We start from the raw sequence: 19,208 nt of genomic DNA on the forward strand, positions 1-19,208 counted from the left end.
TCACCATCTGTATCTGGTCGAAGACCTTCTGAGTTCCTGGCTGGTTCACATTCTCCATAGTCGTCTCCATCAACGTCTATCTGTTCAGCTGAGCTGCTGGATGGAGACTCTGCCTCAGTTTGTCTTTGATTAAGTTGTAGGAACTGAGGTTCCTCCCCCTCACTCTTCACTTGGACAGGAGTGAAAAGAGCCCAGGTGTTGTCTTCAAGCTCCTCCAGAAGCTGCTCTCCTTCCTGACTGATCCTCAGGTCTTCCTGTTCTTCTTTGATGTGTGGACTCTCTGGATCCTCTTGCTCCAGACCGGAGCTCCACTCTTCTTCACTCCTGTACAGATGCTGAACATCTGCCGGAAGCAATAACACAAACATAGACACATAATCACAGGTCACATGGATGTCTTTATATACAATATATATATATATATTTTTTTAAAGGAGTATTATCGCAAAATTCGGCCACTAGATGGAGCCAGGCGGAGCTTATCAGATATAAACAAGTGGGCAGCTGTCAGAGAGAGAGAGCAGCCTCGTTTAGTCCCCCCCCCCCGCCCCCCCTCCTTCTCCCTCCCCCCTCCTCCTCCCTCACCAGGCCGAATGAACGTGCAATCGCGGGAAAAAGAAAACTTGCTAGTGGAAGCGGCAGCTCTACGTCGCGCACAACCACAACAACGACAACAACAACTGAAACGTCCTCCTCCTTAATAACGCTGAGAGGACAGCTGAAGAAAGACACAGGGACGTGGAGACAAAGTGTTCTACCAGCGATTCAGTGACTGTGAGCACCCTAACACTGCTACATTACTATTTACTGTTGCATATTTGTCCGGTTCGGAGGTAGGATTTGCGAGTTCCGAGTGCATTTTAACGCAGCAAGCGCCGGGCCGGCTTGGATCATAACAAAGACAAATGCTGCATTTGCCCCACGGACACTATACTGTTGGCGATTTTTTTTGTAAATTTACTTATGGCTCCCCCCGACCCATCTTTTGCATATGTCAGCTTATTTTATGCTATTACTGCTGTATTTGCGATAATGCTCCTTTAAGTATATTTTTGGGGCCTTTTGGCCTTGAATGGACAGTACAGTTGAGAGAGAGACAGGAAATGGGAGGCAGAGAGGGGGGAAATGACACGCTGGATAGGGCCGCTCGGCACAGGATTCGAACCGGGGTTACCTGCAGTGCTATAGCCTCAACACATGGGGCGGGTGCTCTACCAACTGAGCCAAATACCGGCCCGATGTCTTTATATTTAATTAATTAATATTTTGCTCATTAGTGCCAAAGGGCTAATGCTCCATGGCACTAATGTTATCCCACGTGTTCCTCCGTCTTCTTAAAGGGACAACGAGGAGTTTTGGAAAGCGAAGTGTTCTCATACTACATTTACCATGAGCCTCCGCGCGCACGGTGAAATTCTTGGACCGGCGCAAGACGGACATCTTGCCAATAATGTTTTCATTCATCAACAATGAAAGTCGGAGGTTCGAAGACGATCACATACCATCGTAGTTCCGACCATAAACGGCGATTCGGCGGCGTTATTCTCACGACCCGCCGGGCAGCGTCCGCGAAACCGAAAATAAGGAAACGCTGGTCGGCTTGCCCAGCGTTTCCGCCACTAATTAAAATAACTAAATAACGATAGAGGCAAAACGATATATATTTATCGAAAATGGAGCCATTAACAAGTGTGGGTAGCGTAGATTCATCCACATTAACGTGAGACTTTTTTATAACCAAATAGAAACTCCTCGTTGTCCCTAACATCTTCCGTGTCAAATTTCAATTTGCTACTCCTCCCACAGCTTTGAACTTCCTATATAAAATGTTGAATAACCAAAATAATTATATGTCAAAATGTGCAGTTTGATTGGGATCAGTGTGCTGTTACTTTTCTCTATTGAATACCAATTTTTTTGCATTGTAAGTTGGGAAAAACTGCTAAAAAAGGAGGTAAAAAAAACCAACCAACCAAACCATTGGACTTTTTCAAACTGGTATATTTTAATCTAGAGACTCCCATTAAACTTTAAAATATAAACACTGAATTAATTGTAAACATATGTTGCACACTTAGACAAAGTACACTCCCAGGCGTGCATGAAGTTTGTGTCTTTCTTTTAATATCGTAATAACGTGGTCGCTCTCTGCGGCGCTCTGCTTACTACAGCACGTACACACACTTAACTTAAACCGTAAACATTCTCACGCATACTACTTCCACATTCACACAATTTACTCAGCTGGTCACTGTAATGCAACTCCTATCGGTGTGAATATATGAGGTGAAACACTGTTCTTTGTTCTGAACTGTAATAATTTAAAAACATGCTCACCTGACAACACAGACACGATAACTTAATGTGGTCGCTCTCTGCGGCGCTCTACTTACTATGGCACGTAGGCTACACGCCTTCCTTCAATGTTCAAAAATGATATGACTAATGTAGCGTAACAATTGTTTAAAGCAGAAGTAAGCGATCTGGTCGTTTTGGCTAATGCTGCGTTCCTGGCAGGCTTTTGAAACCGTAAATTACAGCTTCAAGTCACGACTTACGACTTTGTAGCGTTCCAGGCAACCCGCAACTCGTGTTTTTCCGACCTGTTTTACCTGTGAAAGTCACTATAACGGCCACTCGTAACTTCCGACCTGTGAACTCGCACCACATCAAACTGGTACGACTTCACAGGTCGGAAAAACACGAGTTACGGGTTGCCTTGAACGCACCATAACTTCTTGTCAGCCGATGGAGTTAGCAGCCCCCGCCCTTGTCATGGAGCTATTGGTCCTCGTCCCTACGTCGCCACATTCACGGCGTCCCTTGGCTGCACACACAGCCCTTCATGCCGTTCTCTCTCCTCATTGGATAAAACTTGTAGGATACGAGAAAAGTTTTCTCCTCGGCTCAGAGCAGAGCAGAGGGACTGACAGACCCGTGTTTCGGTCCAAACACTCTATGTAAGTGATTGCTGTCGGAAGATATAACTATTTAAGACTTATATTAACACAAAAATATCGCTTACTTCTGCTTTAATGTTATTCATGATTCTTATCTCTGAAACGTGATGTCTGCTCTTGTTAAATTTTGGACACAGATATAATATTTGCCTGACTAGTTTGTAAATGCATTTGTTTAAAATAAAGGAAAAAAAGAACTAGCCTTCTTGACCCTGAGGACCCCAGGCTGGACCCCAGGCTGCCCACAGTGCCTGCACTAATCTCTGTTATCTGCCACTGTTACACACTGTTACTTACATTAATCAGCATACAGACCAACTACTGTAAATAAAATAATGGTGAATAATAATCAAAATGCAGATGGGGGGTGCCCTGGTTTCATAAACATCTGTACTTATGGGTCCTACACATAAAGTATCGTTCAAGTATCTCGACACGGGGCCATGTGTCCTCTTCTTTGGAATTCAACTATGGCCACCGGTAATGAGCAATACTATGGTAAACATGTAAAAAAAAAAAGAAAAAAAAAAGGCTGTAAATATGTAGATAACAAATAAACGAATAGTTGTGTGACACCACAGATTTAAAACTGAATCACCGACCTGTTTTGTTGAGAGCGACCCGAGGCTGCAGGAGAACATCCAGCAGGTTCCTCTGCCGCTCGATCTCCTGTCTGAAGCCCGAAGCCTCCGCCTCGTAGCCGGCTACGACTCTGTCCACGGCCGCTAAGATTTCCTGGGAGGCGGCGGTGAGTCTCTCGGTAACGAATCCTCTCAGAAACTCCACCTCAGACATTTTTACTCAAACTCTCCGTTGCTCCCGCCAAATGACTCCTCTTCTTCTACTACTTATTTGGGTTGTATTGCGGTTATGGGTTTCTGAATCGTCTTTGTTATGGTGCATTCCTCTGATTCCTCTCTTCTTTTTCTTCTGCTGGGTTTGAATGGCGGCTGGCATCCAGCTTAAATCTGCATTAACGCCACCTACCGGACTGGATCGTGGTACATTCAATTGGCTTTATGCACAGCTCCACTACTTCCTGAAATAAGCCAGCTCCTTTATTTCCTTTCTTACATTATTGGACCAACTGATTAATCCAGGTGTGTCTGACCTCACAACAATAAATAAAGGAGCTGGCTTATTTCAGGAAGTAGTGGAGCTGTGCATAAAGCCCATTAGCAGGAAAATAAAGAAAGCAAACAAAAAATTTAATAAATAATAATAGTGCATTTCCCTTCCGGCTTGGTTATACGCATAAACAACGTCCGAGTAGAAACAGTAAACTTTATTAATTAACCGTAACTGTATAACAACAATAATTTTATTGCCAGGGATAAAAAAAAAAAAAAATTTAAAAACAGAATACAAAGATTAGTACAAAAATAGAAAAAATAATACATATAGACTAAATTAACTATTGAAAATTACCAAAAGATTGAGTCAGTTTTCAGTGCCTCGCTGTTCTGTAGTTGATTTGATGATGATTCATTTGGTTTTATTCTGTTATTTGCCACTATTTTAAAGTAATGGGACTCAAAAACCATTTCCATAGTAAAAGAAACACCCATAAAACCACTGACAGGACACATCACACTGTAAATACTGGAAATTACCAATTTTTATGCTGTATATTGTTAAGCCATGGACGTAAAATCTTCCAGAACCTTTTTCTAATGGCCAGGTGCAAACGTCAGTCAGAAAACTAAAAATAAACCCTCAAAGGTGAGTTCCTGTCAACACATTGAGGTCATTAGGGGCCGGGCACCAACATATAGCCCCAATACTTTAGAAACGTTTGTCCACATGAACTCATTACAAAGTCCATCACTCTGTTTTTTTCAAAAACTGTAAAACTTATAGTCCAGGCAATCTAGCTCATTTTGGACCCAAAAATAGAACTAATTGCAACAGAATGTATTTCACCATACATCATTTCTTTGAGGTGTCCAGAACAACATACTAAAGTCCTAAGAAATCCTAGTTGGGGAAATATGTTTAATTCTCATCAATCCAAGATTGATTTACTGTATAAAGTCTATGGTGCCAATAAGGCCAGAAAACAATACACCCCAATGGGGCTATTTTTTTCCTTTACTGCTATCACAATGAAACTTTACACAATGAAAGTATTCATGAAATGTAACATTTTTTGTATTATAAGTTTCTTTGAAATGAATTTGAATATGCAAATGAGCAATACACTAATGGAATATGCCCAAAATACACCCAAATAGGGTTTTTTTTCTTTACTCCTACCACAATAAAACTTTACAGAATGAAAGTATACATGAACATTTTTTTTGTATTACAGGTTTCTTGGAAAATGAATTTGAATATGCAAATGAGCTCAACACTAATTAAGTTATGGTCAAGAAGCCATAAAGCCGCAAGCAGCAAAAACAGGGGCCAAATAACTAAGTTCTTAGTCCCGCTCATATGTTGTTGAACATAACAGCATATTTAACATAACATCACACACAGTCGTTGAAACGACTTTAATGTATTCTGACTTTCTTCTGATGTTCTCTGCAAATTGGGGGGAAAGTCATTAGGTAAGGCTTGTTCGCTTATAAAAAGTGGATTTAGAAAGCAACTGGAGACAAGACTGTGCAATCAATTCTTAAGGTCAATATAAGTCTTTTTGTGGCAACTAGTGATCCAGTTAAGTGTGGCAAGTGACATCAAATTGTGCATAGGTCAAGTGTGGCAAGTGACTTCAGATTGTATGCATAGGTTAACTTACTGCATGGACATGAATGTGTTAGTTATTTGGCCCCTGTTTTTGCTGCTTGCTGCTTTATGGCTTCTTGACCATACGTCAATTAGTGTTGGGCTCATTAGCATATTTAAAATACATTTTTCAAGAAACTTGTAATACAAAAATATTTACTTTTCATGTATACTTTCATTCTGTAAAGTTTCATTGTGGTAGGAGTAAAGGGGAAAGAAGGCCTATTTGGGTGTATTTTGGGCATATTTGATTAGTGTATGGCTCATTTGCTTATTCAAATTTATTTTCCAAGAAACTTGTAATACAAAAAATGTTACATTTCATGAATACTTTCATTGTGTAAAGTTTCATTGTGATAGCAGTAGGGGGAAAAAAAATAGCCCCATTGGGGTGTATGGCTGTCTGGCCTTATTGGCACCATAGACTTATACAGTAAATCAATCTTGGATTGATGAGAATTTAACATATTTCCCCAACTAGGATTTCTTAGGACTTTTAGTATGTTGTTCTGGACACCTTAAAGAAATGATGTATGGTGAAAAACATTCTGTTACAATTAGTCTGTCGGAAAACGCTATTTTGCCTGGACTATTATTAAACCCATCACCTCCCACATTTTTGCTCAACTGACACCAAAGTTGCTAGAGAGCATCTTCAGACTGTCCTCCACAAGCGATCCACACAGATTTTTGAAAAATTGAGCCTACAGTGCATGAAAACGTTTGACTGTAAACAGTACTGTAAACATATATACTATCCAATTCTTGATAAATACATTTTCAATCTTCCTGAAAAAAATTGACAATATTTTGGAGTCGTGGTTGATGAAGCCTGGCAAATATCTGAATTTTATTGAAAAGATTTGAGTTTTTTGAACATTTTTTTGAATTCTGCTCTCATGGGAACAACTGCAGTCAATGTAAGAGAGGCATTTTTAAACATCAGGGGCCGTATTCCTAAAGATTCTTAGTGCAAAGAGTTGCTCCTAGTGGCCAAATTCTAAGAAAATTCTTAGAATCATGATGTTTTCTTAGAATTTCCCCGAAAAGTTAAGAGTAGATCCTAGTAAAGATAAAAGCTATTCCTAAAGAATCCTAGCTCTTAAGAGAGCTCCTAAGGTGGGATCTGTTAAGAGTAGGGAAGAGGACTTTTAAGTGGCTTAGGAGTTCCCTAAGCAGAGGACAAAATGGTGGACAGAAGAGGCAGGAGAGATATTCTCCAAACACTGGATGACAGTGAATTAATGAAACGCTACAGATTGTTCCTGTTCCTCTGTCCAGTTGGATTTCCTTGTTCTTTTCTTCTCCATTGCTGTTCACTGGTTTGTGGTAGATTTCAAAGCCAACCAACACTGCTTCTTATAGGCCGGTCAGCAAACACAGACACTGATGAAAGCTGAGCCATTTTACCCTTGTTAATACCAAATTGAGTTGGAAAGTTGAAAGTGCAAAAATTACCAGCATGGTAATTAATATAAGCAAATACATCTAAGTTTCACTATGTGAATACTGTGCAAGTTTTCACACATTTTGTAGGATAATTTTAAAGTATAGCATACTATTCATTTAACAGATATTTTCTTTTATGTGAAATATTTTTTACAATTACACAGTCTTAATAAGATTGGATTTTATGGTTAAATGTATCGATTTGAGGGTCCATCCTTTGCCCATTATCACCAAAAGTATATTTTTTATCTAGCTTTTTTTTAAAGTATATGTTTTGGGCATTTTGGCCTTTAATTGACAGAACAGTTGAGAGAGAGACAGGAAATGGGAGGCAGAAAGACATGCAGGATAGGACTGCTCCACAAGGGATTCGAACCGGGGCCACCTGCAGTGAGGACTATAGCCTCAACACATGGGGCGGGTGCTCTTTATCTAACTTTTAGGATCAACCAATCACAGCGTTTGAAATGATGACTCATACCTAGCAACGGGGGTCAACCACACCTCCTCACTAAGATAGGAGTTTCTGTCCACTCCTTGCTCAGAGTTCTCTGAGAGTGTTCTGGAATCACTCCTAAGCTAAGACTCCTTGCTAGGAATTTTTAGGTTAAGTTAGGAGCTCTCTGAGAGGATTCTTAGAATCTTTAGGAATACGGGCCCAGATTTTCTCTTATGAAGCAAAACAATTATCGTAACAAATCACCAACATTTCCATGCTGTCAAGATGCAGAAGATCAGACAGAATTTCTGACATTTTGACAATTCTTGAAATCTGCCTTGACAACTGCTGCCCGGACGGTGACTCCTTGAGTGTATTTGAGAAGCCAAATGTTTGGATTTTGGTTGCATTCCTTCTCTGTACCCAGGAAAGGTAGGGGCTGCCGAGTTGTACAAGTCAACAAAATATAAGCATTAACAAAAAAAAAATGTTTCAGGGAACTTGTTTCATACAACACAACGAACAGTAACTCAATAAGGCCATAATGAGCTCAACGTCTCTCAATGCCGCTGATCTCACTGACTGTTTGTGTTCACAGGCCACATTACAGCTGTGCTAAGATGTGAATTGTTTGCTCCTTTAACTGCTAGTCAGAAAACTGCTTGCTCTCCTGTGTGGATTCTCATGTGCGTCTTCAAAAGCTTCTGCCTGTGGAATGCCGCCCCACAAACATCACAACTATAAGGTTTCTCTCCCGTATGGACTCTCGTGTGGATTGTGAGTTCTGCTTGTCGTGTATACTTATTCCCACAGATGTCGCAAACAAATGGCTTATCCATTTTATGGACTCTCATGTGGATTGTGAGAGCTCCTCGTCGTGCATACCTTTTCCCACAGACGTCACAACTATATGGCTTATCTCCTGTATGGACTCTCATGTGTGTCTTGAGATTTTGGGGATGCTTACATCTGTACCCACAAATATTACAACCAAAAGGTTTCTGTCCTGCATGGACTCTCATGTGGATTGTGAGATCTGCTTGTCGTGCATGCCTTTTCCCACAGACGTTACAAACAAACCCTGTCTCTGTGTGGACTCTCCTCATGTGCATATCCAGATGTCTCTTTTTGTAAAAGTTCTTCCCACAAACTGTGCAGCTGAACACACTCCCTCCTGTGTGGAGTTTCATGTGGACTTTAAGATCCCACTGTCTCCTGAACTTTTTCCAGCACACATTGCAGCTGAAGGGTTTCTCTTCAGTATGGGTCTTCATGTGCCCCCTAAGATGCGCTGATTGCCTAAATGTTCTGCCACACATACTGCAACCATATGGTCTCTCTCCTGTATGGGTTCTCACGTGTACCTTCAAATCCCAGGATGTTTTACATGTTTTCCCACAGTCTAAGCAGCGGTGAGACTTCTTACCAGTGTTCCATTCTTCATCACTAACATGAACAGCTTTACTGTTCAAACCTGACTCAGGTGGTCTCCAGTCATCATCACTGTCTTCAGCTTCACTGTTCAAACCTGACTCAGGTGGTCTCCAGTCATCATCACTGTCTTCAGCTTTACAGAACGACTCTGTGACCTCATCATCTGTATCTGGTTGAAGATCTTCAGGTTGATGTGAGTTCCTGGCTGGTTCAGATCCTCCATAGTTGTCTCCATCAGCCTCTACCTCTACCTCTATATATTCAGCTGAGCTGCTGGATGGAGACTCTGCCTCAGCTTGTCTTTGATGAAGTTGTAGGAACTGAGGTTCCCCCCCCTCATCCTCACTCTTCACTTGGACAGGAGCGAAAAGAGGCCAGGCGTTGTCTCCAAGCTCCTCCAGAAGCTGCTCTCCTTCCTGACTGATCCCCAGGTCACTCCTGTACAGATGCTGAACATCTGCCGGAAGCAATAACACAAACATACACACATAAACACAGGTCACATGGTTTTTTTTATATACAGAATATACATATATATACAGTATATATATATATTTTAAGTATATTCTGGGGGGTCTTTTGGCCTTTAATGGACAGTACAGTTTAGGGGTGCACCGAATGGCATTTTTTGGCCGAAGCCGAATACCGAATAAAATCAAAACGCTTGGCCAAATAACCGAATAATACCGAATACCGAAAGTGGTTATAAAGTTTTTAAATAAAATATTTTTTTAAACTTAATTTTCAAAGAAAGTAAATGTTTATTGACTATTCTGACAGATTTTGAATATTCCAGTTGCCGTTGCTCATCAAAAAAGCACAACAAGTTTAAAGTTTTTCATTTAGGCCTATATCGGCCCATTGTGAGTGCTGAAAGATCTATGCAAGTACATTCCAAAAAAAAAACAAGTGTCTTTTAAAACAGTGGTTCCTAAATTTTCTTGGTCAGATTTTTTTAAATTCATCAATTAGGCTACTAGACATTTCAGGTGACCTCATGTGAATTTCAGGCGACCCAACGTGGGGTCCCGACCCCAAGGTTGGGAAACACTGTTTTAAAAGTTACCGAATATTCGGTGCATCCCTAGTACAGTTGAGAGAGAGACAGGAAATGGGAGGCAGAGAGGGGGGAAATGACACGCTCGATAGGGCCGCTCGGCACAGGATTTGAATCGGGACCGCCTGCAGTGAGGACTATAGCCTCAACACATGGGGCGGGTGCTCTACCAACTGAGCTAAACACAGCCCCAATGTCTTTATATTTAATTAAATAATATTTTGCTTATTACTGCCAAAGGGCTAATGCTCCATGGCACTAATGTTATCCCACGTGTTCCTCTGTCTTCTTAATATTAATATCTCCCGTGTCAAATTTGATTTGCTACTCCTCCCACAGCTTTGAAAGGACTTCCTATATAAAATGTTGAATAAACAAAATAATTATATATCAAAATGTGCAGTTTGATTGGGATCAGTGTGCTGTTACTTTTCTCTATTGAATACCAATTTTTAGCATTGTAAGTTGGGAAAAACTGCTAAAAAAAAAGGAGGAAAAAAAGGAACAAATTATTGGACTTTTTAAAACGTCTGGTATATTTAGTGCGAATGCTGAAAGCATTCACACTATTGTTCTTCCTCTCCGCCATTTTTCTTTATACTTATTATTCTTACTACTTTCCGCGGTTCTGTGGACTGCTTTTTCTGGACATGAGCGGCATTACTTTTCTCTTTTCAACTATTTATACTTTTTCAAATATTTAACTTTTTCTGATTTTTTTGTCCCATTAGAAATACATTGGAACAGTCTTCAAACTCTGAAACTACTGGTCCTACTTTGAACCTCATTTGCTTCTACATACTTTTACCTACAGACTTCATTCAAATTCTGATCTGTAGACAAATGTCTAATGTATTCAACCTGTGTACAACTTTTTCATATCTTGTACTGTTTTTGAGATAAATCCTTTAAAAGCACATGAGGATTTCTGACAAATTTCACACTTTTCAATGAGTGTGTATTGCGTTGGCTAGAGTGAGTGACATCATCCTCAGAGTGCAACAGATCCAAAAAAGCGACTGGAACTTTTCTTCTGAAACTGCCACCAAAGCTACAAATGACACTCTCACTGGGCTGACGTCCTGAAGGTTGCTCATTGTAACTCAGGTCCTCTGTGGCCATACGGTTAGTGTGTCAGGTTACCAGTCATGAAGTTGTGGGTTCAATTCCTGCCTTAGACATGTTTCTTGCATGTCATTCCGCATGTCAATTTATTCTGCTAATTCAGCATGGTTCAGCAATGGCTTTCAGCATTCACACGCATTTTCCGTAAGGAAATGCTGTTTCTAGTTTAATCTAGAGACTCCCATTAAACTTTAAAATATAGACACTGAATGAATTGTAAACATATGTTGCACACTTGGACAAAGTACACTCCCAGGCATGCATGAAGTTTGTGTCTTTCTTTTAAAGGGATACGCCAACTTTTTTTCTTTTTTTTTACGTATCTTGCCTTACTCCCGAGTCCATGACCAGCTGATAGACACCATCCTTTCGACTGTGTGTGCAGTAACAAGGGAGATGCGGGCAGAGCTGGCGCACCGCTAATTAGCTTAGCTCAAACGCCGGACGTTGACGGGTAGTGGTATCCTGCCACCTCCCAAAGTCATCAGAAACACTCTCAATGGACCAATGTTCGTCTCAGAGCTGACAAAACTCTCCGGTAAGGCATCTTGAGCGGCCAAATGCTGGTAACGGGACGAGATCAATCAAAACGGAGGGTTCAAGCAAAGACGCTTTATTTTGGTTCAAGCTAGCTACATTGAGGGTAGGTTAGCTTCCTATTTCAAAGTAAAAGCACTTCTGTATGTAAAGGGCAACGGGTGTTTTATTTTGTGAAAGCAACAGTAACCGGAAGTGCGTTGGTCACAACGGCTAGCTTTAGTAGCACCGAAGCTGATTTCATTTTAGCTCTAAATATATCACTTTATCAACATTTCAAACATTTTTAGGTGAGAAAGTAGCCGTTTAGATCAGCAGTGTGTCGTTAATTTGTCTAAATACCAGCTGTTTACAATTTTGTTCGGACGAATTCAGCACTACTCAAGCTAGCCGTTGTGACCAATGCACTTCCGGTTACTTTCACAAAATAAAACACCCGTTGCCCTTTACATACAGAAAACCATGACGATAGAATTTGTGCTTTTACTTTGAAATAGGAAGCTAACCTACCCTCGACGTAGCTAGCTTGAACCAAAATAAACCGTCTTTGCTTGAACCCTCCGTTTTGACCGATCTTGTCCCGTTAGCGGCATTTGACAGCTAAAGATGCCTTACCGGAGAGTTTTGTCAGCTCTGAGACGAAGATCGATCCGCCGGTTTCCATTTAGAGTTGCTGAAGAGTTTCTCTGATGACTTTAGGTGGAGGCAGGCTAACACTATACACTTCCAGCGTTTGAGCTAAGCTAATCAGCTGTGCGCCAACTCTGCCCGCATCTCCCTTGTTACTGCACGCACAGTCGAAAGGATGGTGTCTATCAGCTGGTCATGGACTCGGGAGTGAGGCATGATATGTAAAAAAAAAAAAAAAGTTGGCGTATCCCTTTAATATCTGACAACACAGGAACACAGACACGGTAAGATAACGTGGTCGCTCTCTGCGGCGCTCTGTTTACTATGGCACGTACACGCCTTCCTTCAATGTTCAAAAATGATTTGACTAATGTAGCGTAACAATTGTTTAATCCTGGTTGATTTAATACGTTTTTTTTCTCTTCCCTGTTGTGTTTGTTTAAATATTCTACTCATATTATCTTATTTTTTGTTTATTTAATGTTATTCATGATTCTTATCTCTGAAACATGATGTCTGCTCTTGTTAAATTTTGGACACAGATATTTGCCTGACTAGTTTTTAAATGCATTTGTTTAAAATAAAGGAAAAAAAACAAAAAAAAAACACGCATTCCTGACCCTGAGGACCCCTAGCTGGACCCCAGGCTGCCCACAGTGCCTGCACTAATCTCTATTATCTGCCTCACATGAACACACACACACACACACTGTTACCGTTACATAAATCAGCATACAGACCAACTACTGTAAATAAAATAATGGTGAATAATAATAATAAAATAAATAATAAATGCAGATGGGGGGTGCCCAGGTTTCATAAACATCTGTAGGCTACTTATGGGTCCCACACATAAAGTATCCGTCAAGTATCTCGACACGGGGCCATGTGTCCTCTTCTTTGGAAATCACACAGTCGAGCATGTAAGCATGTAAAAAAGTAAAAAAAAAAAAAAAAAAAATTAAATTAAATTAAATAAACTGTGAATATGTAAATAACAAATAAACGAATAGCTGTGACATTGATTGATTTAAAACTGAATCACCGACCAGTTTTGTTGTGAACGGACTGAGGCTGCAGGAGAACATCCAGCAGGTTCCTCTGCCGCTCGATCTCCTGTCTGAAGCCCGAAGCCTCCGCCTCGTAGCCGGCTACGACTCTGTCCACGGCCGCTAAGATTTCCTGGGAGGCGGCGGTGAGTCTCTCGGTAACGAATCCTCTCAGAAACTCGATCGGATACATTTTTTTTTTACTCAAACTCCCCGTTGTTCCCGCCAAATGACTCTCCTTCTTCTAGGTTGTACGGCGGTTATGGGTTTCTGAATCGTCTTTGTTATGGTGCATTCCTCTTCCTCTTCTTCCTCTTCTTACTCCTCTTCTGCTGGGTTTGAATGGCGGCATCCAGCTTAAATCTGCATTAACGCCACCTACCGGACTGGATCGTGGTACATTCAATTAATTAGCAGGAAAATAAAGAAAAGAAACAAAACAAGAAATATTGCATTTTTCTTCCAGCTTGGTTACGTGCATAAACAACGTCCGAGTAGAAACCGTAAACACATTTTTTTTTTTTTTTTAAAGGGACAACGAGGAGTTTGTCTTTGGTTATAAAAAAGTCCCACATTAAAGGGACAACGAGGAGTTTTGGAAAAGTGAAGCGTTTTCACACTACATTTATGAGCCTCCACGCGTACCGTGAAATTCTTTGACCGGCGCAAGACGGACTCATGTTTTCATTCATCAAGAATTAAAGTCAGAGGTTGGAAGACGATCACATACAGTAGTAGTTCCGACCATAAACGGCGATTCAGCTGCGTTATTCTCATGACTCGCCACGAAACCGAAAGTAAAGAAACGCTGTTCGGCTCGCCCAGCATTTCCACCACCACTAATAATAACAAAATAACGATAGAGACAGAACGACATATTTATCGAAAATGGGCCCATTAACAAGTGGTAACGTAGATTCATCCACATTAACATGAGACTTTTTTATAACCGAATAGAAACTCCTCGTTGTCCCTTTAATGTGGATGAATCTACGCTACCCACACTTGTTAATGGGCCCATTTTCGATAAATATATCGTTTTGTCTCTATCGTTATTCTGTTATTTTAATTAATGGTGGAAGTGCTGGGCGAGCCGACCAGCACTTCCTTACTTTCGGTTTCGCGGACGCTGCCCAACGGGTCATGAGAATAACGCTGCCGAATCGCCGTTTATGGTGGGAACTACGACAGTATCTGATCGTCTTCCAACCTCTGACTTTAATTCTTGATGAATGAAAACATTCTTGGCAAGACGTCCGTCTTGCGCCGGGTCCAAGAATTTCACTGTGCGCGCGGAGGCTCATGGTAAATGTAGTGTGAAAACACTTAGCTTTCCAAAACTCCTCGTTGTCCCTTTAAATAAGCTAATTTTATTGCCAGGGATAAAAAACAGAGTACAAAGATTAGTACAAAAATAGAAAAAAATAAAACATATAATAGACTAAATGAACTATTGAAAATTACCAAAAAATTGAGTCAGTTTTCAGTGCCTCGTTGTTCTGTAGTTGATTTGATGATGATTCATTTGGTTTTATTCTGTTATTTGCCACTATTTAAAGTAATGGGACTAAAAAAACATTTTCCACATAGAAAAGAAACACCCATAAAACCACTGACAGGACACATATGCATATAGATGGACATAGTTTTCAGAAGGCTAACATTTCTAGATTAAAAATGCTTTAAAAAAATCCTTTGCAATATTTCCATTTTGGAGATACTGATTTTTAGGTCTTCACTGAATGTTAGTCATAATTATTACTATTAAAATAAACTGAATAAATAAAGACATGGGATGTTTCATTCAGTGTGTAATGGACATATAGGCCTAGGCTATATAATGTGTTAGTTTCACTTTAATTGAACACATTCTACATTGCGGAGGCGACGTCTTTAAGGCTTCCTTCACCTCTGAAACGGGGCATGTCCGGTGCACAGCTCCACGGACATGCACCGTTAATATAATACATCCATGACATGCACGGGGGGAAAAACAGCGTCGCCGTCGCACCGACTGCACGCGGATACGCGCCGCGGCTACATTGGAGGTAGGCTGGTATAATCAGAGACAACCATGAATGAGTTCGCCTCAGTTTCACGTGATTGTCACTGTCAGCCTGTTAGAAAAACATTTTACTGACCCCAGCTGAGACGCTGAGACCCCCCCCCCCCCTCCCAAAAACAAAAACTCTTCGGATCTGAATGATTCACACAAGTCACCTAATTGGTCATGAAAAAAGCGAGTTTCGCTTTTCGGCGCGCTGTTTGCATCCCTGGCTGTATATTGTTAAGCCATGGACGTAAAATCTAAAAAAGTTGAGTTCCTGTCAACACATTGAGGTCATCAGGGGCCGGGCAGTGTAAGCTGCCAGCACAATAAGCGTTCTTTTTTTTTTTTTTAATTCCTACCAAACCAACAGTACAGTATGCTACAGTTTTTAAACTTTCACCAACATATAGCCCCAATACTTAAGAAATGTTTGTCCACTCACTCATTACAAATTAATAAGTCTGTTATTTTCAAAAACTGTTAAACTTATTAAACCCATCTCCTCCCACATTTTTGCACAACTGACACCAAAGTTGCTAGAGAGCATCTTCAGACTGTCCTCCACAAGCGATCCACACGGATTTATTAAAAATTGAGCCCACAGTGCATGAAAACGTTTGACTGTAAACAGTACTGTAAACATATATACTATCCAATTCTATCATTTCCATGCTGTCATGATGCAGAAGATCAGATTTTTATTTAGATCACAGAATTTCTGACATTTTGACAATTCTTGAAATCTGCCTTGACAACTGCTGCCCGGACGGTGACTCCTTGAGTTTATTTGAGAAGCCAAATGTTTAGATTTTGGTTGCATTCTTTCTCTGTACCCAGGAAAGGTAGGAGTCAAAAAAATATAAGCATAAACAAAACAAAAAAATGTTTCAGGGAACTTGTTTCACAACACAACGAACAGTAACTCAATAAGACCATAATGAGCTCAACGTCTCTTAAAGGGAAACTTCGCTTTCTTTTTCAACCTGGGCCCTGTTTTCATATGTTTTTCTGTATAGGTGAGTGATGGATAATACTTTTATTGAGGTGGCTCCAGTATTGAACCGGGCAGGCAGCCTGCAGCCCAGCTAACGCTCTTCAACCGGGCAAGTGGCTCCCGTCAAAGTTCGCCCTATAAACGTGCATTTTTTTCACACAGACAGGCTCAGATAGTTACAATGTGTCCGACAACATACTAGAAAGGAGAAATTAACGTAATAGTCTCTACCTTTAGCACGTCTCTTCTTCTTCTGACTGGCAGTAGTCTTATACCCCTTTCCCACTGGCCAAAAAACCCGTTTAAACCCGCTAACAATCGGCTTTTGGTGGCAGTGGGAAAGGCGCACCGAGCCGCGTCGACGCAAACGACTCGGCAAGCGACGCGGGTTAAAATTGCCTCCAATCGGCTTGGCTCCGATCGGCTTGCAGTGGGAACGCCAGACCCGGTAAACCCGCTAATTTACGTGATGACGTTGAACGTTACGTGACGCCATGTCATTGCGCCAGTCGCGTCTCATATCACGTACCAAAACAAAGCTCTGCTCCGCTCTGCTCTCACTCGAGACTGGGAGGATCAAAAGATCAAAGAACACTGACCGAAAACGATTGAAAAAAAAAGAAAAGAAACGACAGTGTGTTTAACTGACGTGTTGTGCCGCGGACGAACCGTCATATGGCCGCGGCGGACTCGCTGTCCTCCGCGGTCCTGGTGCTCCGCAGGTCGTCTTATTTTGGTCAATGGGAAAGGGGCCAAATGCCGATTGTTAGCGGGTCGACCTGCGTTTAAAAAACCTGCGTCGACCCGCTAATTTTAGTGGGAAAACGGCTATAGTTGGGGCTAACAGTTATCTGTGCTACAAATGGATGCTAACACTCCTGTGGATGCACTGCGCTGTCGCTGTGCCGACCACAGGGTCTGCTGTGAGCACTTTGACTGGGCATGACTACTGCCAGTCAGAAGATGAAGAGACGTGCTAAAGGTAGAGACTATTACATTCATTTCTCCTTTCTAGTATGTTGTCGGACACATTGTAACTATCTGAACCTGTCTGTGTGAAAAAAATGCACGTTTATAGGGCGAACTTTGACGGGAGCCACTTGCCCGGTTGAAGAGCGTTAGCTGGGCTGCAGGCTGCCTGTCCGTCTCAATACTGGAGCCACCTCAATAAAAGTACTATCCATCACGCACGTATACAGAAAAACATATGAAAACAGGGCCCAGGTTGAAAAAAAACGAAAATTTCCCTTTAATGCCGCTGATCTCACTGACTGTTTGTGTTCACAGGCGGTTATTGCAGCTGTGCCAAGATGTGAATTGTTTGCTCCAAAATCCCAAAATCTGCAAGTCAAAAAACTGCTTGCTCTTCTGTGTGGATTCTCATGTGCACCTTGAAATGCTTCTGCCTGTGAAATGTCTCCCCACAAACATCACAACCAAAAGGTTTCTCTCCCGTATGGACTCTCATGTGGATTGTGAGAGCTCCTTGTTGCGCATACCTTTTCCCACAGACGTCACAAATATATGGCTTATCTCCTGTATGGATACTCATGTGTGTCTTGAGATTTTGGGGCTGCTTAAATCTGTACCCACAAATATTACAACCAAAAGGTTTCTCTCCCGTATGGACTCTCATGTGGATTGTGAGATCTGCTTGTCGTGCATGCCTTTTCCCACAGACGTTACAAACAAACCCTGTCTCTCCTGTATGGACTCTCCTGATGTGCAAATCCAGATGTTTCTTTTGGTAAAAGTTTTTCCCACAAACTGTGCAGCTGAACACACTCTCTCCTGTGTGGAGTTTCATGTGCACTTTCAGATCCCACTGTCTCCTGAAACTTCTCCAGCACACATTGCAGCTGAAGGGTTTCTCTTTAGTATGGGTCTTCATGTGGTCCTTAAGATGCTCTTTTCGCCTAAATCCTCTCCCACACATACTGCAACCAAATGGTTTCTCTCCTGTATGGGTTCTCATGTGCCTCCTCAAAGCCCAGGTTGTGTTAAATGTTTTCCCACACTCTGAGCAGAGTGGAGACTTCTTACCAGTGTCACATTCTTCATCACTCACATGAACAGCTTCACTGTTCAAACCTGACTCAGGTGCTCTGGTTTCTCTCCAGTATTCATTACTGTCTTCAGTCTCAGAGGACGACTCTGTGACCTCATCGTCTGTACCTGGTTGAAGATCTTCAGGTTGATCTGAGTTCCTGGCTGGTTCAGATCCTCCACAGTCGTCTCCATCAGCCTCTATCTCTACTTCTACCTGTTCAGCTGAGCTGCTGGATGGAGGCTCTGCCTCAGTCTGTCTTTGATGAAGTTGTAGGAACTGAGGTTCCTCCTCCTCATCCTCCCTCTTCACTTGGACAGGAGTGAAAAGAGCCCAGGTGTTGTCTTCAAGCTCCTCCAGAAGCTGCTCTTCCTGTTCTTCTTTGATGTGTGGACTCTCTGGATCCTCTTGCTCCAGACTGGAGCTCCACTCAGGGGGAGTCTCTTCTTTACTCCTGTACGGATGCTGAACATCTGCTGGAAGCAATAACACAAACATATAATCACAGGTCACATTGATATCTTTATATTTATTTATATCTAGATCTTTATATATTTCAGTAATTCTGTTGCTTATTAGTGCCAAAGGGCTAATGCTCCTTGGCACTATTGTTATCCCATGTGTTTGTCCATCTTCTTAATATGTGACGTGATTTAGCAAAATGAGTCAGAGTGACCCAAGTTTCAAAATTGAGATTTTGGTATCAG

General features: G+C 41.4%; 1 protein-coding gene across 1 annotated transcript; it reads right to left on the reverse strand.

Moving 5' to 3' along the window:
• Positions 1-244: 244 nt before the first annotated feature.
• Positions 245-13,643, reverse strand: LOC311001558 (uncharacterized protein; the record flags this gene model as incomplete). Its single annotated transcript, XM_083992642.1, has 3 exons — positions 13,411-13,643; positions 9,264-9,469; positions 245-343 (listed from the first exon to the last, which is right to left on the reverse strand). The coding sequence occupies exons 1-3, from the start codon at positions 13,601-13,603 to the stop codon at positions 245-247; spliced, it is 498 nt and encodes a 165-aa protein (XP_083848768.1). The 5' UTR covers positions 13,604-13,643.
• Positions 13,644-19,208: the final 5,565 nt, after the last annotated feature.

Source organism: Trachurus trachurus, assembly GCF_905171665.1.
Source record: "Trachurus trachurus genome assembly, chromosome: 18".
NCBI classification, from domain to species: domain Eukaryota; kingdom Metazoa; phylum Chordata; class Actinopteri; order Carangiformes; family Carangidae; genus Trachurus; species Trachurus trachurus.